At 45.5% G+C, this 27500-nt stretch overlaps 2 protein-coding genes across 3 annotated transcripts in view; one reads left to right on the top strand and one right to left on the bottom strand.

Annotated features, from left to right (window-relative positions):
• The window catches only part of LOC145861432 (voltage-dependent L-type calcium channel subunit alpha-1C), a 171804-nt gene extending 160991 nt beyond the window's left edge, over positions 1–10813 (bottom strand). Inside the window, exon 1 of the mRNA XM_082964216.1 lies at positions 10105–10813. Coding sequence (XP_082820342.1) covers positions 10105–10162 — 58 coding nt within the window. The 5' untranslated portion in view covers positions 10163–10813. The remainder of the gene's footprint in view (positions 1–10104) is intronic.
• Positions 10814–13309: 2496 nt separating this feature from the next.
• LOC106597194 (mRNA-decapping enzyme 1B) overlaps positions 13310–27500 on the top strand; it is a 25424-nt gene continuing 11233 nt past the window's right edge. For both annotated transcript variants that reach the window (XM_082964210.1, XM_082964209.1), the window contains exons 1-3: positions 13310–13704; positions 15948–15988; positions 17620–17747. In XM_082964210.1, coding sequence (XP_082820336.1) covers positions 13546–13704; positions 15948–15988; positions 17620–17747 — 328 coding nt within the window. In that variant the 5' untranslated portion in view covers positions 13310–13545. The remainder of the gene's footprint in view (positions 13705–15947; positions 15989–17619; positions 17748–27500) is intronic.

Below are 27500 nucleotides of genomic sequence, written 5' to 3'. Positions count from 1 at the left end.
TGATACGAGGTGTTTGGATCTTCTGGACAGTCTCAACCTACAGCCTTCATCAACCAGGCTCTGGTATTACACTAACTTCCACACATCAAAGCTCTACGACTTCATGCCATGGGTGGCAAAACGCATGTTGAATGCAAAAGGTGCCAGACTGCATCGTAATCAGGACTAATGTCTGGATGGTATCTATCTGCTCTGCTATACGTACGGGGGCAGCGTCGCATGTAGAGGATGTCTGCATTTGTTACTCAGGAGGATCCATCCTTCTCTGAATGCAGACAGTCCTAGTCTGCAACCCAAATGGCACCCGATTCCCTTTAGGCCCTATGAGGCCTCGTCAAAAAGTAGTGCACTACGTAGGGAATAGGGTACAATTTGAGACGCGCCCCTGTTCTCCATCTAGCTAGCTCTCCCTGTATCCTTCTCTCTCCCTGTTGTTGTGTTAATGATGCGAACCTCCCTGTTGTTGTGTTAATGATGTGAACCACCCTGTTGTTGTGTTAATGATGTGAACCACCCTGTTGTTGTGTTAATGATGTGAACCACCCTGTTGTTGTGTTAATGATGTGAACCACCCTGTTGTTGTGTTAATGATGTGAACCTCCCTGTTGTTGTGTTAATGATGTGAACCTCCCTGTTGTTTGTGTTAATGATGTGAACCACCCTGTTGTTGTGTTAATGATGTGAACCTCCCTGTTGTTGTGTTAATGATGTGAACCACCCTGTTGTTGTGTTAATGATGTGAACCACCCTGTTGTTGTGTTAATGATGTGAACCACCCTGTTGTTGTGTTAATGATGTGAACCACCCTGTTGTTGTGTTAATGATGTGAACCACCCTGTTGTTGTGTTAATGATGTGAACCACCCTGTTGTTGTGTTAATGATGTGAACTCCCTGTTGTTGTGTTAATGATGTGAACCTCCCTGTTGTTGTGTTAATGATGTGAACCACCCTGTTGTTGTGTTAATGATGTGAACCACCCTGTTGTTGTGTTAATGATGTGAACCACCCTGTTGTTGTGTTAATGATGTGAACCACCCTGTTGTTGTGTTAATGATGTGAACCTCCCTGTTGTTGTGTTAATGATGTGAACCTCCCTGTTGTTGTGTTAATGATGTGAACCACCCTGTTGTTGTGTTAATGATGTGAACCACCCTGTTGTTGTGTTAATGATGTGAACCACCCTGTTGTTGTGTTAATGATGTGAACCACCCTGTTGTTGTGTTAATGATGTGAACTCCCTGTTGTTGTGTTAATGATGTGAACCACCCTGTTGTTGTGTTAATGATGCGAACCTCCCTGTTGTTGTGTTAATGATGTGAACCTCCCTGTTGTTGTGTTAATGATGTGAACCACCCTGTTGTTGTGTTAATGATGTGAACCACCCTGTTGTTGTGTTAATGATGTGAACCACCCTGTTGTTGTGTTAATGATGTGAACCACCCTGTTGTTGTGTTAATGATGTGAACCACCCTGTTGTTGTGTTAATGATGTGAACCTCCCTGTTGTTGTATTAATGATGTGAACCACCCTGTTGTTGTGTTAATGATGTGAACCACCCTGTTGTTGTGTTAATGATGTGAACCACCCTGTTGTTGTGTTAATGATGTGAACCACCCTGTTGTTGTGTTAATGATGTGAACTCCCTGTTGTTGTGTTAATGATGTGAACCTCCCTGTTGTTGTGTTAATGATGTGAACCACCCTGTTGTTGTGTTAATGATGTGAACCACCCTGTTCACTGCTGCCGTCTCTCGTTCTGCCTTTCTGCTGACTGCAACATGCTCTATTCTAAACAACGATGAGCACACACACACACACACACACACACACACACACACACACACACACACACACACACACACACACACACACCACACACACACACACACACACACACACACACACTTGAGAAACCAAAATGCTGCAAGAAACGCTACATTGGCTATTGAAATGATATCTCTCTCTCCATCCTTCAGAAGTTGGTGTCGGCCCCGGGACGCAGGGCGAAACAACACAAACAGAGATGTAATCCAACGCCACACAACACAACATCTGGTGAAAGGAAGAAAAGGAAGGTGGACGTAGAGTCATCTTTCTGCTAAACGACAGAGTGCTGACAGACATCATACAGGAAGACCCTGCTGGTCCTGAGACATCAGACAGGATGTAACACAGGAGAGGATGGACTGGAATACTGTTCATGTTATTATAACACAGTTACACACTACTCACATCAACCCTGAAGAACACATCAGACAGGATCTAGTGGAACTATGAAGAGCATGTGGAGTACAACTGCATACTGACGCTAACCTATAACATGGTCATACACACTGCTATCAAAGCCGTAAGGAGCCTGAAGTGCACTCTCTGAGCTGCTGCCCTATATTCTGAGAAAAGGGGACAAGTGCAGTAGAAATATGTATATATAGAGAGAGAGAAGGAGAGAGAAAAGAGAGAGAGAGAGAGAGAGAGAGAGAAGGAGAGAGAGAAGGAGAGAGAGAGAGAGAGATGAGAGAAAGGAGAGAGAGAGAGAGAGATAGAGAGAGAGAGGGAGAGAGAGAGAGAGGAGAGAGAAAGGAGAGAGAGAGGAGAGAGAAAGAAGGAGCGAGAGAGGAGAGAGAAAGAAGGCGAGAGAGAGAGAGAGAGAGAGAGAGAGAGAGAGAGAGAGAGAGAGAGAGAGAGAAAGAGAAAGAGAAAGAGAGAGAGAGAGAAACAGAGGAGAGAGAGAGAAAGAGAGAGAGAGAGAGAGAGAGAGAGAGAGTGAGAGAGAGAAAGAGAAAGAGAGAGAGGAGAGAGAGAGAGAGAGAGAGAGAGAGAGAGAAAGGAGAGAGAGAGAGAGAAAGAGAGAGAGAGAGAGAGAGAGAGAGAGAGAGAGAGAGAGAGAGAGAGAGAGAGAGAGAGATCTAATTGATGACTTGCTCTCCTCTCTGACACCAATCCTTCCCTACTAAAGGCCTTGAAGGCTGATACACTAGATTGGCAGTAGACAGAAAACGCTACAGAGCTACAGTGAAACTCCACTAGGGCTCTCTCTCTCTCTCTCTCTTTCCTCCCTCTATCACCTCTTTCAATCCCTCTCTTCTCCTTGTGCCTCTCCCCCTTTCCTTTAGAGGCAGAACAATAAAATAGATGTCTTCCCAGAAAGGTGCAGTCTGCTGGTGCCTTAATACCACAGCTCAACCATGGCTAGCTGTTACAACAGGAATTAAGTTCCAACCCAAAAACACGCTGTTGAAGGATTGGCCCCTGGTTAGATTTACAAAACAGAATCGCAAGCTTAAGCAAGAAAACTGTTGCTAACCTCCTTCACTCACTCACTCACTCACTCACTCACTCACTCACTCACTCACTCACTCACTCACTCACTCACTCACTCACTCACTCACTCACTCACTCACTCACTCCCTCCCTCCCTCCCTCTGTCTCCCTCCCTCCCTCCCTATCTCCCTACCTTCCTCCGCTGCTACTATTTCTACCACTGTCTCTCTCTGTCGGTATCTATCCCTCTCTCTGCTGCTTTCTCTCTCTCCTCACTGTCTGGATCTCTCGATCTGTTCGTCTCCCTCTCTATTTCTCTCCTTGCTCTCTCTTTCTTTTGTTCTGTAATGTATGTATTTTTCTATCTATGTAGTTATTCTACTTGAAGAAAACAGATGTTAGCTGTTGTTTTGTGGTCTCCCATTCTCCTGCATCATGCCTGACACCCTTTGAGCACCACGTCTATGTTTCCAGCAGAACAAAGTGAAGTGATGCATTATGGGCCCAGTTCTCAGTTCAGATGTAGTAGTGTTTTGTTCTCTGGTTCTATACTGAATGATAAGTGACTTGGTAATAGTCCCACGTAGCCCAGCCCAATGGCAATTAACAAACAGACTGCTTTTCCCCTAATAAACACCTTGTCGTTGACGGAAGGATTTCTTCTTTATGTACTTATACACAATCACGTTCATTTGTACTTACTTCCTGTTGTTTGGCAAGAGCGAGTAAAATATGTTGAGGCTTACATTAGACATGGATTTTTTGGGGGGTTTGTATCATTTGATTTACACAACCTGCCTACCACAATATTTTTTTATGGTGAAATAAACAAGAAATAAGACAAAAGAAGAAAACTTGAGCGTGCAGAACTATTCACCCCCCCAAAGTCAATACTTTGTAGAGCCATCTTTTGCAGCAATTACAGCTGCAAGTCTCTTGGGGTATGTCTCTATAAGCTTGGCACATCTAGCCACTGGGATTTTTGCCCATTCTTCAAGGCAAAATGGGTGGGTTCTGCTGGTGTACAGCAATCTTTAAGTCAGACCACAGATTCTCAATTGGATTGAGTTCTGGGCTTTGACTAGGCCATTCCAAGACATTTAAATGTTTCCCCTTAAACCACTCAAGTTTTGTTTTAACAGTATGCTTAGGGTCATTGTCCTCCTGGAAGGCGAACCACCATCCCAGTCTCAAATCTCTGGAAGACTGAAACAGGTTTCCCTCAAGAATTTTCCTGTATTTAGAGCCAGCCATCATTTATTCAAATCTGACCAGTTTCCCAGTCCATGCTGGTGTTCTCAGGGTGATGAGAGATGTTGGGATTGCTCCAGACATCACGTTTTCCTAGATGGCCAAAAAGCTCATTTTTAGTCTTATCTGACCAGAGTACCTTCTTCCATATTTTTGGGGAGTCTTCCACATGCCTTTTGGCGAGCACCAAACGTGTTTGCTTATTTTTTTCTTTAAGCAATATCTTTTTTCTGGCCACTCTCCCATAAAGCCCAGATATGTGAGTGTACGGTTTAAAGTGGTCCTATGGACAGATACTCCAATCTCCGCTGTGGAGCTTTGCAGCTCCTTCAGGGTTATCTTTGCTCTCTTTGTTGCCTCTCTGATTAATGCCCTCCTTGCCTGGTCGGTGAGTTTTGGTGGGCGGCCCTCGCTTGGCAGGTTTGTTGTGGTGTCATATTCTTTCCATGTTTTAATAATAGGTTTAATGGTGCTCCATGGGATGTTCAAAGTTTCTGATACTGTTTTATAACCCAACCCTGATCTGTACTTCTCTACAACTTTGTCCCTGACCTGTTTGGAGAACTCCTTGGTCTTCATGGTGCCGCTTGCTTGGTGGTGCCCCTTGCTTAGTCGTGTTGCAGACTCTGGGGCCTTTCAGAACAGGTGTATATATACTGAGATCATGTGACAGATCATGTGACACGTAGATTGCACACAGGTGGACTTAACTTTAACTAATTGTGTGACTTCTGAAGGTAATTGGTTGCACCAGATCTTATTTAGGGGCTTCATAGCAAAGGGGTGAATGCATACGCACGCACCACTTTTCCGGGGGGTTTTTTAAATAATTTTTTGAAACAAGTTATTTTTGTTATTTCACTTCACCAATTTGGACTATTTTGTGTATGTCCATTATATGAAATCCAAATAAAAATCAATTTAAATTACAGGTTGTAATGCAACAAAATAGGCAAAACACCAAGGGGGATGAATACTTTTGCAAGGCACTGTAGTGTGTGTGTGTGTGTGTGTGTGTGTGTGTGTGTGTGTGTGTGTGTGTGTGTGTGTGTGTGTGTGTGTGTGTGGTGTGCGTGCGTGCGTGCGTGCGTGCGTGCGTGCGTGCGTGCGTGCGTGCGTGTGTGTGTAGTTTTTCAACCATTGTGGGGACCTAAAAATCCCCAAAGGTCCCCACAAGGATAGTAAATCACGGAAAATCCTCCCTCGTAGGGTCATTTTCCACATCCCCATGAGGACAAAGGCTAGGGGTTAGGTTTAAGGTTATAATTAGGGTTATGGTAAGGGGTTAGTGGTTAGGTTTAGGGTTTTAATTAGGGTTATATAATTAGGGTTATGGTAAGGGGTTAGTGGTTAGGTTTAGCGTTAGGGTAAGGAGTTAGGTCAAGGTGTAGTGTTTGGGTTACGGGTTAAGGTTAGGGTTAAGGTTAGGGTTATGGGTTTGGGAAAATAGGAATTTGAATGGAAATTGATTTGAGGGCCCACGAGAATAGAAGAACATGTGTGTGTGAGAGAGTCTGGCAGGTAGCTAGTGGGGAAAATGGTGGGTCTCTGATTACATAGGCTGACTGGGACCCTAGTGTACTGTAATGACAGACAGCTCTCACTACTGTAGGAACATAGTGTACTGTAATGACAGACAGCTCTCACTACTGTAGGACTATAGTGTACTATAATGACAGACAGCTCTCACTACTGTAGGACCATAGTGTACTGTAATGACAGACAGCTCTCACTACTGTAGGAACATAGTGTACTGTAATGACAGACAGCTCTCACTACTGTAGGAACATAGTGTACTGTAATGACAGTCGGCTCTCACTACTGTAGGACCATAGTGTACTGTAATGACAGACAGCTCTCACTACTGTAGGACCATAGTGTACTGTAATGACAGACAGCTCTCACTACTGTAGGACCATAGTGTACTGTAATGACAGACGGCTCTCACTACTGTAGGACTATAGTGTACTGTAATGACAGACAGCTCTCACTACTGTAGGACCACAGTGTACTGTAATGACAGACAGCTCTCACTACTGTAGGACCATAGTGTACTGTAATGACAGACAGCTCTCACTACTGTAGGACTATAGTGTACTGTAATGACAGACAGCTCTCACTACTGTAGGACCATAGTGTACTGTAATGACAGACGGCTCTCACTACTGTAGGACCATAGTGTACTGTAATGACAGACGGCTCTCACTACTGTAGGACTATAGTGTACTGTAATGACAGACAGCTCTCACTACTGTAGGACCATAGTGTACTGTAATGACAGACAGCTCTCACTACTGTAGGACCCTAGTGTACTGTAATGACAGACAGCTCTCACTACTGTAGGAACATAGTGTACTGTAATGACAGACAGCTCTCACTACTGTAGGACTATAGTGTACTGTAATGACAGACAGCTCTCACTACTGTAGGACTATAGTGTGCTGCTTCTAAAGTGGTGAAGCCAAAAGTTTCACGAACACACACATCGATTTGATTTTGAACACACACACCGTACACACACACACACACCGTGTACACACACACACACACCGTACACACACACCATACACACACACCGTACACACACATACCGTACACACATACCGTACACACACTCCGTACACACACACCCCGTACACACACACACACCGTACACACACACCATACACACACACCCCGTACACACACACCCCGTACACACACACCCCGTACACACACCCCGTACACACACACCCCGTACACACACACACCCCGTACACACACCCCGTACACACACACCCCGTACACACACCCACACCCCGTACACACACCCCGTACACACACACCCCGTACACACACACCCCGTACACACACCCCGTACACACACACCCCGTACACACACACCCCGTACACAGAGGTGGTAGGCTTAAGTGGTTCAACATCAGCACTGAGGACAGAAAGGTGGACACAGTACTTCCTATAACAACAAACCAGCTTCAGCTTCTAATGCACAAGGTACATAAGGTTTATATTAGGATTGACTGGTACATTCCACTACTGGCCTACATCTTCCTCACCGCATCAAACACTAGTCTATTTCAGGCATAAATAAAATTAGAAAATATGTAAAGGCCTGTGATGTAATCTGTCTGACACCAACAGAACTCGAAGTCTTCCTGAGTTTGGCCTAATATATATTTTTACAACAGCCTGGTTCACAGCTCTGACAACGGTTCTATCTACCTGTAATGGGTCATCTCTTGATCTGCTGTGCTATAGGCTAGCTACAGCTTATCGGCAAAGACATGGCACTGAGGTCGCACTGAATAGAACGTCAATAGGCCTACAAAGCGTGGTCCATTCATGATTACTCGGCTGACCGAATGAAATGGTATTGTGAATGTAGTCTAATCCGTAATCAATAATAAACGAAAGGACACTGAACGGAATTAAGGCCCTGAGGCTAACCACGCCACTGGGGTTAGCAGGAGGGCAGGAGCCGCTCACACTAGGTAGTGGAGCAACAGGCAGGTCTAGATCAGACCGCGGGAACGAGAGTAGCCTAGTCTAAAAGAGACTTTTTGAAAACCTGATGTATGACGGTAAAATAATACAACTAGACCGTAACCGGACTATGTAACACGGATGATGGGCTAAATGTATGGGAGAATAAAAGCTGAGGACGTAAAATCTAGGCTACTTAAAATCTAAATCGAGAACAGCAAAACAGCGAGAAAAAACGTTCAAACAGTTGTTCACACCGTGACCTGAAATCCCTTGAGAGCTGTTAGAAGACAGACGGCACCATATCCCATGTATAGTGCGCTAGAAAATATGGTGTCATTTGGGACCAAATCAGAATATAGCAGCGAGGAGCCTTCTCCACATTTCCACTGGAAAAAAGGAAGCTCGAGCTCGTTGAGTAAAAAACCCCATGAGAATAGATGTGGATCACATCTGACGGAAAATCCAAATAAGCCAGGATATGATGATAATAACAATAATAGGTTGGTTATTTCAACAACATGCTATTTGAGAAGAAATACCATTGGTTTCCCAGGCATGTTCAGTGTGGCACCCAGACACGGAGGTCATGGCAGGGTGGCCTATCAAAGATAACCTGTCCATGGTGCTGAAAAGGCCACCCGAGGCTGCGCAAAGCCGGGAGCACCAAATGAACAATTAATGGCGAATGAAAGAGCCTATAGGCTACTATTCAAGGAGGAAAGCTGTACTACATTCCGTTACGAGTTTGCTGAAGTTAATATTATAGTATAGGTCAACAACAACCAGCCATCCGTGCTGAACTGTTATCAGAGGGTGTGTGATGCTGCGTTACGCAATGTAGACTGCTATGACCAACACGCCTCCTATGAGAGACAACACATATTAACAGCGAGTGTCAGGGGGGTGACACCAAGATGATATGTAGGCTATGTCATAGTTATACTCTGAGACCAAACCGATCTACTGCTGCGCCACAGAGGCTGAGGCACAAGCTTAGGCAGGTTCCATGTACGCGACCACCGTCTGCTGCTCGCAGCTCGAGCTCTCTCTCTCTGTTGCTATGGGCCCCCGCCTCTCCTCTCTCTGCTGACGCCACCGTGTCGGTGGCAACGATAAAGGACAAGGCAGCTATAGCCTACTCCGTAGTTGGTAATCACAAGTTAACACAATGATCTAGTAAATCACTGCATTGTAGGCTATTTCGTCATATAGCCTAAGGACACTGTAGTGATTTAGCCTACTGTTGTGAGTTAGTAATGCTCAGCTCAACGTGGGAAGAGGAAAATAGCCTACTGCGCAACATGCATGCAACAGACAGACACACCGACCATTGATCAGAATATTGCTTGATGCACGTTCAACGTAATTATGTCCCACGTTATCCGTATCTTGTTTGAGATTTTAAACGCAAAATCCCAAAATATAGATTCTAGTCTGATGACAATTGAGGCCCTGCGCATAGCCTGTGACTTTAATTAGATTAGAAATCCCTAAACTAACCTGTTAATGTGCCATGTCGTGTCCATGAATGCAAATGACATGTAACCTACTTTATCCCTATACGTTTCACACGCGAGTATCGATCCATGATAAATGAATCGATAGGTGATCGAAAATATCGATGCGCATCAGTGGGCTATGATTTTGTGCATGCACTCAGGCCGTGCGTTTCCTCCATTGCATTCTGTAAACGGGCTTGATTTCAATGCTCCAAGCATTAAAAATGAATCGATCCACAAGTTTGTAAACGATTACAACATTGGCATTAGGGCAAAATGCATGTGTGAAACCATATTTATCCAATAGGGGTGCGATCATGTGTTAGTCCGTTGGTTACCTGTCAGCTAATTATAATGATGATCTGTTGCTGCTAGGCTAGCCTAACTACGGCTGCCTGAATGTATGCAGATACAACTCGGACAGTGAAAACTCACTGACACTTCCAATAACCCGGTATGGTTTGTGTTATATGTTGATCTGTTTAAAAGAGAAGGTAACAACACATTCCGTCTCCAAACCATACCAGAAGAAATAGCATGCATCTCCCATATCAACACAGACACTCACACAGCTTGAAAACAACTGAATATAAAAAAAAGACATTACCTTGATGGTTCTCAAGGGTGTCCTCTGGTATGTACATGTTTTTGCTTTCATTTACCATAAATGTGGTCCAGCTTTATCCGTAGATGAATGGAGAAAAAGGTTGTAAAAAGGAGGAGTAGAGAAAAAAAAGAAACCAAAGAGGAAATAAAAAAAAAGAATAACGGCCGGACAGCTTTCGATATTCCGGTTGTTGTTGCGTTTCAGTAAATATTACCTGATCCCCATTCTGGAGGTGAAACACATAAATAGATATTCGCTTGAACCACCTAAGAAGACGAACCAGTGCATCCTCGGAACATCCGGGCCCTACCTAAGAAACATGGCACTAGCACCATTTGCTGCTAGCCTACCTATTAATCAAAATCCTATCAATTTGCCTGCAAATGTTTTAAATAAGGTACATCAAAAAGCCGGACCAATGACACCAAGCCCCGCGCGCTGCCACTGATGCCGTAAAAGGAATAGAAGCAAAGATTCAAGCTCTCAGCGGAACAACAAAAAATATATATTCCAGAACTGCTGCTCACACAGGGTTAAATCTTCCAATAGAATCGATTCCACCAAATGCTGTCCAAAAAACAGGCAAATACACGTGGCGTGCCTCATTCACAGATACTTTCTGTCATCGATTCCAGGCACAAAATCGTACGAAACGGGAGTTGTTCAATAGCCCTGTGGAGAGCGGCCGCTTGTACCTTTCTGCAGTGATATTGTCTGGTGAGAGGAAAGAGAGGGAGAGCGCACAAGAGAGAGGGGGGTGACGACCAAGCCCCCTCCCATGTAGACGATCTGACTGGTTCCAGATGTTCGCTTGTTACAACGTTAGAAAATAGAGTAAACCGTCCATGATTTTCCAGACGTACTATCTCTGGAGAGGGAGCTAAATAATCACAGTAAAGTCAGATAGGGCTTGTGCTTTGATTTCTGGAGGATGTAGGAAGGAAGGAGGAAATCTGTTAAACCTGACTTGAATTATATCTGGATGGATTCAATCCCAAGCGTGATACCTGTATCCCTGACAATAGCAGGCTAACCAGTTTGTAAACATGCAGTTTTTAAATGCCTTGGTGGCTTAATAGACACATTTATGGGAAGCCGATGGAAGATAATTAAGTTTACACCATAGTCGGCTACAGTTTGAGTTCCAAAGACCTCGATTTTACGCGCGTCAAACGTGGCCAAAAATATGCGTAATGTTTACACCCAGATGGAACCGCAAAACAAGCTTCATTTGATTCGGCACGAACGTGTTACACAGATACAACCACTATTTCAAGTGAATCCCTATAGTCCAGAAACAAATAGGTTATGTCGATATTGAAATAGAAAATAAGACAGGCTATAGCCTACAGTATATGCAACCCCATCTCATTCACGTCAAGAACGACTTTCAGGGCCCTACCCCGATAATGACCACAGCAGAACACTGCAATGAAAAATCCTTGAGTCCTCAAAAGATTGTTCCGTTCAGAGAAACTATTACATAATCGACCTCAGTCTATAAATGTCCTAGGTCAACTTGGCGTTGTGTTTAAAACGAGCCAGATAGAGGGACTGGCATTTTAGTGCAGGTCGTGGGAACTGAGGATGGGGATGGAGGACTCTGGCTTTGTCCAAAATAGACCTCTATTCCCTATGTAGTTTGTCATTTGGGAGGCAGACTGGATGCTGCTGTGCTGTGTTTGCCATATTAGTTATTGTCCCTTCTGTGACACAGGGCCCTACTGGTTATGAGAACCACTTCCCCATCCCTCCTCTCCCTTCGTCTCCCACCAACCATCAGTCACAGACACCGGGCCATACTGGTCCTGAGAACCACCTCCCCATCCCATCCCTCCTCTCCTCTAGTCTCCCACCAACCATCAGTCACAGACACCGGGCCCTACTGGTCCTGAGAACCACCTCCCCATCCCATCCCTCCTCTCCCTTCGTCTCCCACCAACCATCAGTCACAGGGCCCTACTGGTCCTGAGAACCACCTCCCCATCCCATCCCTCCTATCCTCTAGTCTCCCACCAACCATCAGTCACAGACACTGGGCCCTACTGGTCCTGAGAACCACCTCCCCATCCCATCCCTCCTCTCCTCGTCTCCCACCAACCATCAGTCACAGACACCGGGCCCTACTGGTCCTGAGAACCACCTCCCCATCCCATCCCTCCTATCCTCTAGTCTCCCACCAACCATCAGTCACAGACACTGGGCCCTACTGGTCCTGAGAACCACCTCCTCATCCCATCCCTCCTCTCCTCGTCTCCCACCAACCATCAGTCACAGACACCAGACCATACTCACTCATAATGGATCTCTGACTGTGTCTGAAGCATTGTTAGATGAGATGAAGGAAATATAAGTTCTCAGGTCACCTACATTCTGTTTGGGGGATGAGTTTGATTAGACCATATAGCTTTCTAGCACCAAAGGTGTCCAAAAACAGTCATTGTGCGTATGAATTTTGGACAAATACTAGATGTATAGCCTACTAGGTAAAACATATTTCAGAGTAATGAAGATATGTAGCGGGCTGCCTGGTAGGCTACTGTTTATGGTGCTATGGCTGTTCACATGCTGCTCACTGCGCACGCCTATAGCAGGTGAAACCTTTGGTCACTATAGACTATCAATAACCCTGGCACTGCCATAATCACAATCTAGCCATAGAAACATATAGAACTAAGTGCTGAATCGCTTGTCATTGATATTACACACTAAATATAGCCTAGCTCAGTGCCCAAGCAAAAGGCAGCGTTGAGGAAAATAAATGTAAAAAAGATCGACGTTTTACAAAGGAAGTAGCGCCCTCTAGAGCCACCATTGCAGACTGCATAGTTTTTTCCCATCAACTTGGGCAGCAGACATTTTCAGGCCTATGATATGCGCAAAAATTGTAAGTATCTGCTTAACAACGTATTAACTGGACTAATTAATTAACAAAATGACGAATTTGAATTATCAGACCGATATAAAAGTGACGTTGAAGTAAGCCTTCAATAACATTTCAGGACAAAATGGAATTCAATGGATTCAACGATGGATTCTAACAAGAAGTCATTGTCAAATTCAAAAGTAATTTTGGTGTAACATGCCTGGCCAATAAACATCCTTCATCACCATCTGCTTCGGCCTGATGAAGCGGCCAATCTATTTTTCGAGATTGATTAACGTTCCTTATAGCCCTCCACGCTCAACTCATCATGCCTAACTGTTTACAATCTGTTCGACGAAACATGGCTGCTGTCAAGTGAGCTGTTGATGGTGTACCAAACAGTTACAATTCACTTATATGTTCTCTTAAATGATTTATTTAAAATATTTTAATTGATAACAGTGTATTGTGACAGGGATAGTTTCAATAGTCTGCGTTTTACTCTGGAACCGTCACAAATTCCTTCACCCGCTATAACGTGCAAGTTAGCATCACTAGCTAGCTCAAGGAGAACAATGACGGCAAGCTCATCGGGTGGAAACACCTGTCTCACTGCTAAAGGTTTGGACATTAGTCTCGCAGCCCTGCAAAGACAAGATCCCTACATCAACAACATTGTAGATGTGGCGAGTCAAGTGGCGTTGTATACTTTCAACAACCGATCAAATGAATGGGTGAGTTAAGGGCTGCTACCGCTGCTCTGTTCGCGCTCCCTTCTCTTTTCAACAAAGTTGCATGTTATCTAACGTTAAGTAACATCTTAGCGGACTGATATGGATGCCACGTTATGAACTAGTTTGCCAGGTTGAATTCACGTGGTTTTGGGAGATGTGGCTAGCCATAGCTAGTATTCCAAGAAGCTAGACAGCTAGCTAGCTAACATCACCCTATATCGCTTTCACGTCCTAGTCGGAACGAGGAAACTCAAATGTCCGACTTGCTAACTGGTTGGACGCGGTACGTGTATAACTAACCTATTAACGAGTCGGACATGATCTAATTCCGACTGGCACGTTAACTTGGCAATAATGCCAGCCCCACTATCTGCATTCGAGTTGTCGCCTAATGCCGCGTTTCAAACTGGGAACTCTGGAAAATACAAGGTCAAATCATGACGTCAGTGATTTTTAGGCCGGAGTTCCGGAGTTGGATGACCGTTCAAATCGATTTTTCCCAGTCCGAAAGTTTTCTTTTCCGAGTTCCCAGTTGTTTTGAAGGCGGTATATCGCCCACGAAGCTCCGATTCAATCTCACATTAGACAGCTCAGTAAGCGTTTTGTCAAAATCGGTTTGTGACTCACAAATTATAGTTTCGCAGTGCAGCTATCTTAATGTACTTCTCTTACGGCCGATAGCGATTGAATTAAGTGTTTTCAAGATGCATCTTTCCTGAAACACCATGCAGAGGAGGTCGCTGAAAGACTCTGCATGGTCAGTCTGCAGTGGCCATACAGCAGTTACTGTTATGCGGCCTCTGCAGAAGTCAAAGCAAACATAAATGTTGCGCTTAGCAGAGCTGTTGTCAAGTGAGTTTGTGTTTTATACAGGACCTCCCGCACCCACCAACATCAACCAATCATGTCAATGTTGAGATGTATGCAGCCCTCCACGTTGTTACTACATTTGAGGCACACAGCATGTGGTATGGAGCTTGGTTTGTCTGGAGGCTCCACGATTGCATCACACCCTCCATTGGAAGCCTCTGACCACATTACCCGGATCAAACATAAACAGTCTTTAAGTGCATGTTTGAGCATGTGTCTATACTGATAGGATGGAAAGGGAGCTCCGCTTTCTCCATTCAATCATTTCCTTCACATTATAATTATTTCACAATACTGACCATGGATCAGCTGCTAGAGAGATATTACCACCCATGGTTGCAAATATTGAGGCAACTTATTCTAATGCTTACCCTACAATAAAGAGCTAAATCATAGATTTGGCACGTTATTGTGCATGTTAAAGCCAATTTATGCTTGATCCAAAATGTAGTCAGAGGTTCCTATGGAGACGCGTCATACTCATCGTCAACAGCTGGAAGCACACATACCGGGGCACACAGTACCCATTGCCCTCCAGCTAGTTATTATTGTTAGATGTGGTGGACAAGAGTATTCATCACATTGCTGCTGGGTTTGTAAACAGCTGACAGTTTTCAGACTGAATGTTGACATAGTAGCTAACTAGGTGAATGAATATCAGCCACCCAGAACCAGATCTGGTGTGAATGCTTGCTTCTGGATTTGATCAATTCCAAGGTAACACAATGATGCTGATACTCAGATTTTTATCACTTAAAAATAGTGCGCCAAACAAACGAATGATTGCAACGTTAAACCATACAACTCTATGCATAAGCATGATTTTAAAGAATATTTGACAAAAACACATTTACTTGATGCGAGGTACAGAGTTTGGTGACATTAACAGAATGATGGTTTGTGCTATTTGTACAGTCATTCTGTTACCCAACTTTGCATCTGTTCCTCTAAGTAAATGTCTTTTTTTGTGCTTGTGTCTAGAGTTGTGTGGTTTAACTTTGAAGTCATTGTTGTTTTGTTTGGCATACATTTTAAAGTGAAAAATCTGTCTCTCGGAATCATTCTGTTATCGTGGAATTTCCCACCTGGTTCTGAGGGTGGGGGTGACGGTGGTGAACCCCCCCCCCCTTTCAAAAATAAATACATGAAATATGCAGGTGTAGGTGCACCCCAAAATCATGATTGGTCCAAATAACCAGTGACTCAGAAACCATCGCACCGGTAGAAGTTTTCTTCATAACTCTCATATCCCACAGCCTACGTAACATTTTGCTGTGAATGTTAAGGAGAGATCGATGAAGACTCTGTTCAAGCAAATCAATGTCTCTTTTAATGAACTCAACCCTAATCAGTTACTGTATGTTGTTTTGCAGGAGAAGACTGACGTGGAGGGGACCCTGTTTGTCTACACAAGGTATGATGGGTCTTTTTTACGATGCTAGCTAATTACTTTTTCTATGTACTTCCCCGTGAGCTTTGAATCTTGGTGGGGGTGCATCCCAAGTGGCACCCTATTCCCTTTATGGTGCGTCACGTTTGACCAGGGCCCATAGTCAAAAGTGTAGTGCACTATATAGGGAATAGGGTGCCATTTGGGACCGGTCTCTGTGTGTACTTCAGCTGTGAGCTGAGAAGCCTGCCTCCATCAGGTTAAATATAATGGGCTTAGTGGGTTAGCTAAGTCAGCCCCCCTCCCTCTGAACAGATTGGTTATCACTGAGTAGACTATTATGGCCTGTAGCCTTGAAGAGCCATGACTACTTCCACACACCCTATCCCACCCAGGAAATAGGTCGTAAACATGTAACACCTTTCTGTTTCCTTATAGGACCAAATCTAACTGCCTGTAGCTCAGCACCCAAATCTAACTGCCTGTAGCTCAGCACCCAAATCTAACTGCCTGTAGCTCAGCACCCAAATCTAACTGCCTGTAGCTCAGGACCTGAAACAAGGATATGAATATTCTTTATACCATTTGAAAGGAAACACTTTGAAGTGTGGAAATGTGAATGAATGTAGGAGGATATAACACGTTAGATCTGGTGAAAGATAACGTGTGTTTTTTTGTTTTTCTATTAAATGTTTTTGTTCCATCTTTGAAATGCGAGAGAAAGGCCAGACATTAACATAGGAGCCTAGGTGTAATTTAGACTGATCCAGTGAAGAACTACCTCACTACACAACATTTTTGCATCAAGTCAGCCAGGAGTTTGCCCAAATGTGCCGAATTGGTCAATTTATACATTTTCAAGTAAGTACATAACTATAGAGAACATACAAAACTGCTATGGTAATACAAAATACAAGTTTACACACTCCCAGGAATGTCATACATGATGGATCATTAGCTTCCCTCCAGAAAGCTAATGGGGCGGCAGGCAGCCTAGTGGTTAGAGCGTTGGACTAGTAACCGAAAGGTTGCAAGATTGACTCCCCGAGCTGACAAGGTAAAAATCTGTCCTTCTGCCCCTGAACAAGGCAGTTAACCCACTGTTCCTAGGCCGTCATTGAAAATAAGAATTTGTTCTTAACTGACTTGCCTAGTTAAATAAAGGTAAAATAAAATACATTTAAAAAGACACATCTAGGTGGCTGGGCGGGCGGGCTAGGTGTGGAGCCAGAGACAGCAGTGGGATAAAACTGTAGAGCCAGTTCCTACATTTTAATATACACATTTATTTTTTCAAACTACACTACATTTTATCTCTGGGATCCTCAGGATGACAAATCAGAGCAGATTACTGAATATATTAGTACATTATTTACCTTGATAGGTGAATGTATCAAACCAGTTGCTGTGATAAGTGTTTTGTTGTTGTGCACTATGCTCTAACAATAGCAGGTATTTTTCTTCTGTAATAGCTACTGTAAATTGGACACTGCAGTAAGATTAACAAGAATTTAAGCTTTCTGCCCATATAAGACATGTCTATGTCCCGGAAAGTCAGGTCAAATGATCGCATATTGAGCAACAACCGTCCCGGTTTATGGACCGATCCTGTACAGGTTAACTCTTTCTATTCATGCCCTCCTGTTTGTCCTCAGGCTAGCATCTCCCAGACATGGCTTCACCATAATGAACAGGCTGAGTATGGAGAACCTGACTGAACCCATCACTAAAGACCTGGACTTCCAACTGCAGGATCCGTTCCTACTCTACAGGAATGCTCGCTGTAAGTCCCCTGCACTATTCAGCCTATCTACATAGTACCAGGGCTATTAACCCTCCCTACTCAGAACCTGGGCTCGCTGTAAGTCCCCTGCACTATTCAGCCTATCTACATAGTACCAGGGCTATTAACCCTCCCTACTCAGAACCTGGGCTCGCTGTAAGTCCCCTGCACTATTCAGCCTATCTACATAGTACCAGGGCTATTAACCCTCCCTACTCAGAACCTGGGCTCGCTGTAAGTCCCCTGCACTATTCAGCCTACCTACATAGTACCAGGGCTATTAACCCTCCCTACTCAGAACCTGGGCTCGCTGTAAGTCCCCTGCACTATTCAGCCTATCTACATAGTACCAGGGCTATTAACCCTCCCTACTCAGAACCTGGGCTCGCTGTAAGTCCCCTGCACTATTCAGCCTACCTACATAGTACCAGGGCTATTAACCCTCCCTACTTAGAACCTGGGCTCGCTGTAAGTCCCCTGCACTATTCAGCCTACCTACATAGTACCAGGGCTATTAACCCTCCCTACTTAGAACCTGGGCTCGCTGTAAGTCCCCTGCAATATTCAGCCTATCTACATAGTACCAGGGCTATTAACCCTCCCTACTCAGAACCTGGGCTCGCTGTAAGACCCCTGCAATATTCAGCCTACCTACATAGTACCTGGGCTATTAACCCTCCCTACTTAGAACCTGGGCTCGCTGTAAGTCCCCTGCACTATTCAGCCTACCTACATAGTACCTGGACTATGTGCAGGAGGTGTGTTTACATCACCACAGGAACTATGTGCAGGAGGTGTGTTTACATCACCACAGGAACTATGTGCCGGAGGTGTGTTTACATCACCACAGGAACTATGTGCAGGAGGTGTGTTTACATCACCACAGGAACTATGTGCAGGAGGTGTGTTTACATCACCACAGGAACTATGTGCAGGAGGTGTGTTTACATCACCACAGGAACTATGTGCCGGAGGTGTGTTTACATCACCACAGGAACTATGTGCCGGAGGTGTGTTTACATCACCACAGGAACTATGTGCAGGAGGTGTGTTTACATCACCACAGGAACTATGTGCAGGAGGTGTGTTTACATCACCACGGGAACTATGTGCCGGAGGTGTGTTTACATCACCACGGGAACTATGTGCCGGAGGTGTAGGCCTGTAGATGTTGATGTTTGCATTCCAGATGATATTTATTTCAGTCCTGCTAGGCTACACGTCTCAGGAGATTTACATTTGATTAGAGCAGATGTTACATTTGTAAAAAGAGATTGGATGTGAATCATGGTCAATACTACTGGAGTGTTCAGCGTAGTTTAAACAGATTGAAGATGCAGCTAACTTTCTACCATGTGGTGTAGTCCAGGAATCCTGGCCCATCATGGAGCACTTCATTTAAATGAGAACTATTTGCGGAGTGCATATCAGACCTGGGTTCAAGCACTATTTGAAATCTTTCAACACAAACTTTGAGCGTATCCCCTATCCCGGCTGGAGCGCCTGATGGATGGGATTTATAGTTTGGGGACTATTCAATTAGTCTGCTAAGCCAGACAAGCTCAATGAAGCCCACATGAAGTGGTTGAAATAACTTCGAATAGAATTTGAACCCAGGTCTGTTGCAGGCTGAGAAAGAGACTCAGTGCTGCAGACACACACATACCCTGAGGAGAGGAGCCTGGAGCCGTCTCTAGTCTAGTGGCTGTGGCCCCACAGGTCCATATATGGTTCAGAGGTATTTTTGTGGCAGTAGTCCCGGGTTTGAGTGCCTCTGTGCTGGTTTTCTACCGCAAGTGTCCTGCCAACAGCAGAGAGCCAGCCAACCAGCCTACTACGTTAGATACAAACCAACCTGTCATTATAAGTGGGACACGCTACACACACACTGATGTACACATCATTCTCAGTGACAGGCAGGAGGAAGGCTTTGTTTAAGATATTGCTGGAGTCCTCGTTCGAATTATTAGACATTTACACACAAACAAAACTGTCCGGGAGGAAAAAATATATCTAACTGAGTTATTTATATGTGATGTTTAGAACACCACACGTCCCTCAACATGACCTTCCACGAGAGGTCACAGAATCTTATCACTAAACAAATATTTGGTTATGGGGTCGTTAGCTGGTGGCAGTGCCAGCCAGGCCAATTTAGAATGTTGTCTCAACTGTGACGCCATTGTGACATTGACAGCAAGCCGGTAATAGCTGGTTTTTGGACAAAATAAATTAAATATATATATATATATATTTAGCATAGTGTCCTATAGTATGTTTAGCATAGTGTCCTATAGTCTGTTTAGCATAGTGTCCTATAGTCTGTTTAGCATAGTGTCCTATAGTCTGTTTAGCATAGTGTCCTATAGTCTGTTTAGCATAGTGTCCTATAGTCTGTTTAGCATAGTGTCCTATAGTCTGTTTAGAATAGTGTCCTATAGTCTGTTTAGCATAGTGTCCTATAGTCTGTTTAGCATAGTGTCCTATAGTCTGTTTAGAATAGTGTCCTATAGTCTGTTTAGAATAGTGTCCTATACTCTGTTTAGAATAGTGTCCTATAGTCTGTTTAGCATAGTGTCCTATAGTCTGTTTAGCATAGTGTCCTATAGTCTGTTTAAAATAGTGTCCTATAGTCTGTTTAGCATAGTGTCCTATAGTCTGTTTAGAATAGTGTCCTATAGTCTGTTTAGAATAGTGTCCTATAGTCTGTTTAGCATAGTGTCCTATAGTCTGTTTAGAATAGTGTCCTATAGTCTGTTTAGCATAGTGTCCTATAGTCTGTTTAGCATAGTGTCCTATAGTCTGTTTAGCATAGTGTCCTATAGTCTGTTTAGCATAGTGTCCTATAGTCTGTTTAGCATAGTGTCCTATAGTCTGTTTAGAATAGTGTCCTATAGTCTGTTTAGCATGGTGTCCTATAGTCTGTTTAGAATAGTGTCCTATAGTCTGTTTAGAATAGTGTCCTATAGTCTGTTTAGCATGGTGTCCTATAGTCTGTTTAGAATAGTGTCCTATAGTCTGTTTAGCATAGTGTCCTATAGTCTGTTTAGCATAGTGTCCTATAGTCTGTTTAGCATAGTGTCCTATAGTCTGTTTAGCATAGTGTCCTATAGTCTGTTTAGCATAGTGTCCTATAGTCTGTTTAGCATAGTGTCCTATAGTCTGTTTAGCATAGTGTCCTATAGTCTGTTTAGCATAGTGTCCTATAGTCTGTTTAGCATAGTGTCCTATAGTCTGTTTAGCATAGTGTCCTATAGTCTGTTTAGCATAGTGTCCTATAGTCTGTTTAGAATAGTGTCCTATAGTCTGTTTAGAATAGTGTCCTATAGTCTGTTTAGAATAGTGTCCTATAGTCTGTTTAGAATAGTGTCCTATAGTCTGTTTAGCATGGTGTCCTATAGTCTGTTTAGCATGGTGTCCTATAGTCTGTTTAGAATAGTGTCCTATAGTCTGTTTAGCATAGTGTCCTATAGTCTGTTTAGCATAGTGTCCTATAGTCTGTTTAGCATAGTGTCCTATAGTCTGTTTAGCATGGTGTCCTATAGTCTGTTTAGCATGGTGTCCTATAGTCTGTTTAGCATGGTGTCCTATAGTCTGTTTAGAATAGTGTCCTATAGTCTGTTTAGAATAGTGTCCTATAGTCTGTTTAGAATAGTGTCCTATAGTCTGTTTAGAATAGTGTCCTATAGTCTGTTTAGAATAGTGTCCTATAGTCTGTTTAGAATAGTGTCCTATAGTCTGTTTAGCATGGTGTCCTATAGTCTGTTTAGAATAGTGTCCTATAGTCTGTTTAGAATAGTGTCCTATAGTCTGTTTAGCATAGTGTCCTATAGTCTGTTTAGCATGGTGTCCTATAGTCTGTTTAGCATGGTGTCCTATAGTCTGTTTAGCATGGTGTCCTATAGTCTGTTTAGCATGGTGTCCTATAGTCTGTTTAGAATAGTGTCCTATAGTCTGTTTAGAATAGTGTCCTATAGTCTGTTTAGCATAGTGTCCTATAGTCTGTTTAGAATAGTGTCCTATAGTCTGTTTAGCATGGTGTCCTATAGTCTGTTTAGAATAGTGTCCTATAGTCTGTTTAGAATAGTGTCCTATAGTCTGTTTAGAATAGGCAATATTTTTCTTTTCGACTAGCTGACAATAGAATAAGGTCAACTTTTCTACTATGGGGGATAGTAGTTTGACATAGGCTAGTGTTTCCCTTTATAGTGCACTACGTTTGACCAGAGCCTATGCGTTCTAAATAGCACCCTATTCCCTTTATAGTGCACTACGTTTGACCAGGGCCAGGCCACTATATAAGGAATAGTGTGTCATTTGGGACACAGACATATGACAAGTGTTTGAGGCTTTCCTTACCTCCTGGTCGTACGTAGGTGTAGTCCATCTCTGTCTCTGTGATGAGCATGCCCTTGGCTGGCCCAACCTCCGGCTCCTCTTGAAGACGCTCATGTTTGGCTTTCCGCTGGAACAACCTCCCCAACATAGTCCCTCTAAGACGATAGTCTATTAGTAGTGTTGTGGAGCTGCTACTAGCAGACAACGTTTCCTCTGGTACTGCAGAGATACTAGTCTCCTGTCTGTCCTCTGGTACTGCAGAGATACCAGTCTCCTGTCTGTCCTCTGGTACTGCTGAGATACTAGTCTCCTGTCTGTCTGTCCTCTGGTACTGCTGAGATACTAGTCTCCTGTCTGTCCTCTGGTACTGCTGAGATACCAGTCTGCTGTCTGTCCTCTGGTACTGCTGAGATACCAGTCTCCTGTCTGTCCTCTGGTACTGCTGAGATACCAGTCTGCTGTCTGTCCTCTGGTACTGCTGAGATACCAGTCTGCTGTCTGTCCTCTGGTACTGCTGAGATACCAGTCTGCTGTCTGTCCTCTGGTACTGCTGAGATACCAGTCTCCTGTCTGTCTTCTGGTACTGCTGAGATACCAGTCTGCTGTCTGTCCTCTGGTACTGCTGAGATACCAGTCTCCTGTCTGTCCTCTGGTACTGCAGAGATACCAGTCTCCTGTCTGTCCTCTGGTACTGCTGAGATACCAGTCTCCTGTCTGTCCTCTGGTACTGCTGAGATACTAGTCTCCTGTCTGTCTGTCCTCTGGTACTGCTGAGATACCAGTCTCCTGTCTGTCCTCTGGTACTGCTGAGATACTAGTCTCCTGTCTGTCTGTCCTCTGGTACTGCTGAGATACCAGTCTGCTGTCTGTCCTCTGGTACTGCTGAGATACCAGTCTGCTGTCTGTCTGTCCTCTGGTACTGCTGAGATACCAGTCTCCTGTCTGTCCTCTGGTACTGCAGAGATACCAGTCTCCTGTCTGTCCTCTGGTACTGCTGAGATACCAGTCTCCTGTCTGTCCTCTGGTACTGCTGAGATACCAGTCTGCTGTCTGTCCTCTGGTACTGCTGAGATACCAGTCTGCTGTCTGTCCTCTGGTACTGCTGAGATACCAGTCTCCTGTCTGTCCTCTGGTACTGCTGAGATACTAGTCTCCTGTCTGTCTGTCCTCTGGTACTGCTGAGATACCAGTCTGCTGTCTGTCCTCTGGTACTGCTGAGATACTAGTCTCCTGTCTGTCCTCTGGTACTGCTGAGATACTAGTCTCCTGTCTGTCTGTCCTCTGGTACTGCTGAGATACTAGTCTCCTGTCTGTCTGTCCTCTGGTACTGCTGAGATACCAGTCTCCTGTCTGTCCTCTGGTACTGCTGAGATACCAGTCTCCTGTCTGTCTGTCCTCTGGTACTGCTGAGATACCAGTCTGCTGTCTGTCCTCTGGTACTGCTGAGATACCAGTCTGCTGTCTGTCCTCTGGTACTGCTGAGATACCAGTCTGCTGTCTGTCCTCTGGTACTGCTGAGATACTAGTCTCCTGTCTGTCCTCTGGTACTGCTGAGATACTAGTCTCCTGTCTGTCTGTCCTCTGGTACTGCTGAGATACTAGTCTCCTGTCTGTCTGTCCTCTGGTACTGCTGAGATACCAGTCTCCTGTCTGTCTGTCCTCTGGTACTGCTGAGATACCAGTCTCCTGTCTGTCTGTCCTCTGGTACTGCTGAGATACCAGTCTCCTGTCTGTCTGTCCTCTGGTACTGCTGAGATACCAGTCTGCTGTCTGTCCTCTGGTACTGCTGAGATACCAGTCTGCTGTCTGTCCTCTGGTACTGCTGAGATACCAGTCTGCTGTCTGTCCTCTGGTACTGCTGAGATACCAGTCTGCTGTCTGTCCTCTGGTACTGCTGAGATACCAGTCTGCTGTCTGTCCTCTGGTACTGCTGAGATACCAGTCTCCTGTCTGTCCTCTGGTACTGCTGAGATACCAGTCTCCTGTCTGTCCTCTGGTACTGCTGAGATACCAGTCTGCTGTCTGTCTGTCCTCTGGTACTGCTGAGATACCAGTCTCCTGTCTGTCTGTCCTCTGGTACTGCTGAGATACCAGTCTCCTGTCTGTCTGTCCTCTGGTACTGCTGAGATACCAGTCTCCTGTCTGTCTGTCCTCTGGTACTGCTGAGATACCAGTCTCCTGTCTGTCTGTCCTCTGGTACTGCTGAGATACCAGTCTCCTGTCTGTCTGTCCTCTGGTACTGCTGAGATACCAGTCTCCTGTCTGTCTGTCCTCTGGTACTGCTGAGATACCAGTCTCCTGTCTGTCTGTCCTCTGGTACTGCTGAGATACCAGTCTGCTGTCTGTCCTCTGGTACTGCTGAGATACCAGTCTGCTGTCTGTCCTCTGGTACTGCTGAGATACCAGTCTGCTGTCTGTCCTCTGGTACTGCTGAGATACCAGTCTGCTGTCTGTCCTCTGGTACTGCTGAGATACCAGTCTGCTGTCTGTCCTCTGGTACTGCTGAGATACCAGTCTGCTGTCTGTCCTCTGGTACTGCTGAGATACCAGTCTGCTGTCTGTCCTCTTCCTTTAACACGCTCTTTTGTTCTATGATGAAATAATGAACCAATATAACCCTTTCTCTGGTTTACAATACTGAGGTCCCTGACCTGTCTCTCCTCTTCCTGTCCCTGTCTCTCCTCTTCCTGTCCCTGTCTCTCCTCCTCCTCCTGTCTCCGTCTGTCCTCCTCCTGTCCCCGTCTGTCCTCCTCCTGTCCTCCTCCTGTGCCCGTCTGTCCTCCTCCTGTCCTCCTCCTGTCCCCGTCTGTCCTCCTCCTGTCCTCCTCCTCTCCCCGTCTGTCCTCCTCCTGTCCTCCTCCTGTCCCCGTCTGTCCTCCTCCTCTCCCCGTCTGTCCTCCTCCTGTCCTCCTCCTGTGCCCGTCTGTCCTCCTCCTGTCCCTGTCTCTCCTCCTGTCCCCGTCTGTCCTCTAACAGTACTGTCTTCTCAGAGAGACTGTCTGGTGTGAGGCTGGGTAATGTCTGTCCTTCCCAGAGAGAGTAGTATAGTAGTCTAACCAGAGTAGTCCCCTGTAGCTACTGAGCTAAGTGGTCTCTCCTCAGCTCCTCCAGCGATCTCTCTCCTCTCTGGTTCTTAATTTTCCCAGGATTTGGAGACTTGGTCTGGTCCTTTTTCCAGGCGGTGACCTTTATCTTGGCTCTCCACAGCCCCAGGCAAGCAGGGCAGTGCAGGGTACACCGCTCAGGGGGCAGACAGGATGGCAGCAGGCAGGCAGACTCAGTAGCAGCTCCAACCTTAAGATCCAGCTACTCAGACCTCCCAGTGATTTACCCGCTGTCCTCACTGACTCAGTTACTCTCTCACTGTAGTCTGTCTCTCTGTCAGTCAGGAGCCAGCATGCTCTAGTCTACTGGCTGGCCCTCAGTCTCCGCCCTGTCCGCCCCACTTCACTCTTCTCTCCTTTCTCTCTCCTCCTTTCTTATCTCGCCCCCTGTCCTCTTTTTTTGGCCGACCGGCGGGCCAGAGCGTTATCTTCCTACGTGGCCTATTTGAGGCTGTGTGAGTTCTTACTGTGATGGAGGTGACAGGAGAAGTGTTCCTGGTCTGCCTGTCAACAGGGCTCCTGTCTCAGTCACGCTGAGTAGAGTAGTGGCCTGCCTTCTAACTCTCCCTGCTGCAGAGCCTCAATAACCCCTCTACCCCAGCACCTAATGAGTCCGGCCCCAGCCTGCCCCTAACCCTGGGTCACTGCCACAGAGACATGTTGTGCTTTCTCATAACACATCTGTCTGTAATATTGACGTTGGCTACACTGACTAGTTATTAGACTAAGAAGGTAATGAGGTCATGGTGACAGAACCCAGAACCTTCACTTCATCCATAACAATGTCATGAATCATGACTAAACATCATGAGGAGATCAACACAGCACTTTTTTAAATGTATTTAATCTTTTATTTCATCCATGATAGTCCACTCGGTAAGAGTCATCACAGTTTCCAAGAAGTTAACGTGGTCTGGCATGAGTCATAACTGATAAAGATGGTAGGTTTTAATATAATGGCTGTAGGTAATCCCACTGTGCCCTGCTGAACACAGCCCAGCCGCCCCTTCCTGGAATCTAGCGGTATGTCTTCCGTTCCAGGAATGTGAGGAATCGTCCTGGATGAGCGCTGTCCCAGTAGGAGAAAGGGTTTATACGTAGCACCTTCTCCAGCGTGGGGGGTTTATACGTAGCACCTTCTCCACCGCGGGGGGTTTATACGTAGCACCTTCTCCAGCGTGGGGGGTTTATACGTAGCACCTTCTCCACCGTGGGGGGTTTATACGTAGCACCTTCTCCACCGTGGGGGGTTTATACGTAGCACCTTCTCCACTGTGGGGGGTTTATACGTAGCACCTTCTCCACTGTGGGGGGTTTATACGTAGCACCTTCTCCACCGCGGGGGGTTTATACGTAGCACCTTCTCCAGCGTGGGGGGTTTATACGTAGCACCTTCTCCACCGCGGGGGGTTTATACGTAGCACCTTCTCCAGCGTGGGGGGTTTATACGTAGCACCTTCTCCACCGCGGGGGGTTTATACGTAGCACCTTCTCCACCGTGGGGGGTTTATACGTAGCACCTTCTCCACCGTGGGGGGTTTATACGTAGCACCTTCTCCAGCGTGGGGGGGTTTATACGTAGCACCTTCTCCACCGTGGGGGGTTTATACGTAGCACCTTCTCCACCGCGGGGGGTTTATACGTAGCACCTTCTCCACTGTGGGGGGTTTATACGTAGCACCTTCTCCAGCGTGGGGGGTTTATACGTAGCACCTTCTCCACTGTGGGGGGTTTATACGTAGCACCTTCTCCACTGTGGGGGGTTTATACGTAGCACCTTCTCCACTGTGGGGGGTTTATACGTAGCACCTTCTCCACTGTGGGGGGTTTATACGTAGCACCTTCTCCAGCGTGGGGGGTTTATACGTAGCACCTTCTCCACTGTGGGGGGTTTATACGTAGCACCTTCTCCACTGTGGGGGGTTTATACGTAGCACCTTCTCCAGCGTGGGGGGTTTATACGTAGCACCTTCTCCACCGTGGGGGGTTTATACGTAGCACCTTCTCCACTGTGGGGGGTTTATACGTAGCACCTTCTCCAGCGTGGGGGGTTTATACGTAGCACCTTCTCCACCGTGGGGGGTTTATACGTAGCACCTTCTCCACCGTGGGGGGTTTATACGTAGCACCTTCTCCACCGTGGGGGGTTTATACGTAGCACCTTCTCCAGCGTGGGGGGTTTATACGTAGCACCTTCTCCACCGTGGGGGGTTTATACGTAGCACCTTCTCCACTGTGGGGGGTTTATACGTAGCACCTTCTCCACTGTGGGGGGTTTATACGTAGCACCTTCTCCAGCGTGGGGGGTTTA

This window comes from Salmo salar, chromosome 17 (assembly GCF_965601325.2).
Source record: "Salmo salar chromosome 17, fSalSal1, whole genome shotgun sequence".
NCBI lineage: Eukaryota > Metazoa > Chordata > Actinopteri > Salmoniformes > Salmonidae > Salmo > Salmo salar.
Note: the sequence above shows the minus strand (reverse complement) of the source record. Positions and strands in the feature narration are given on the sequence as shown.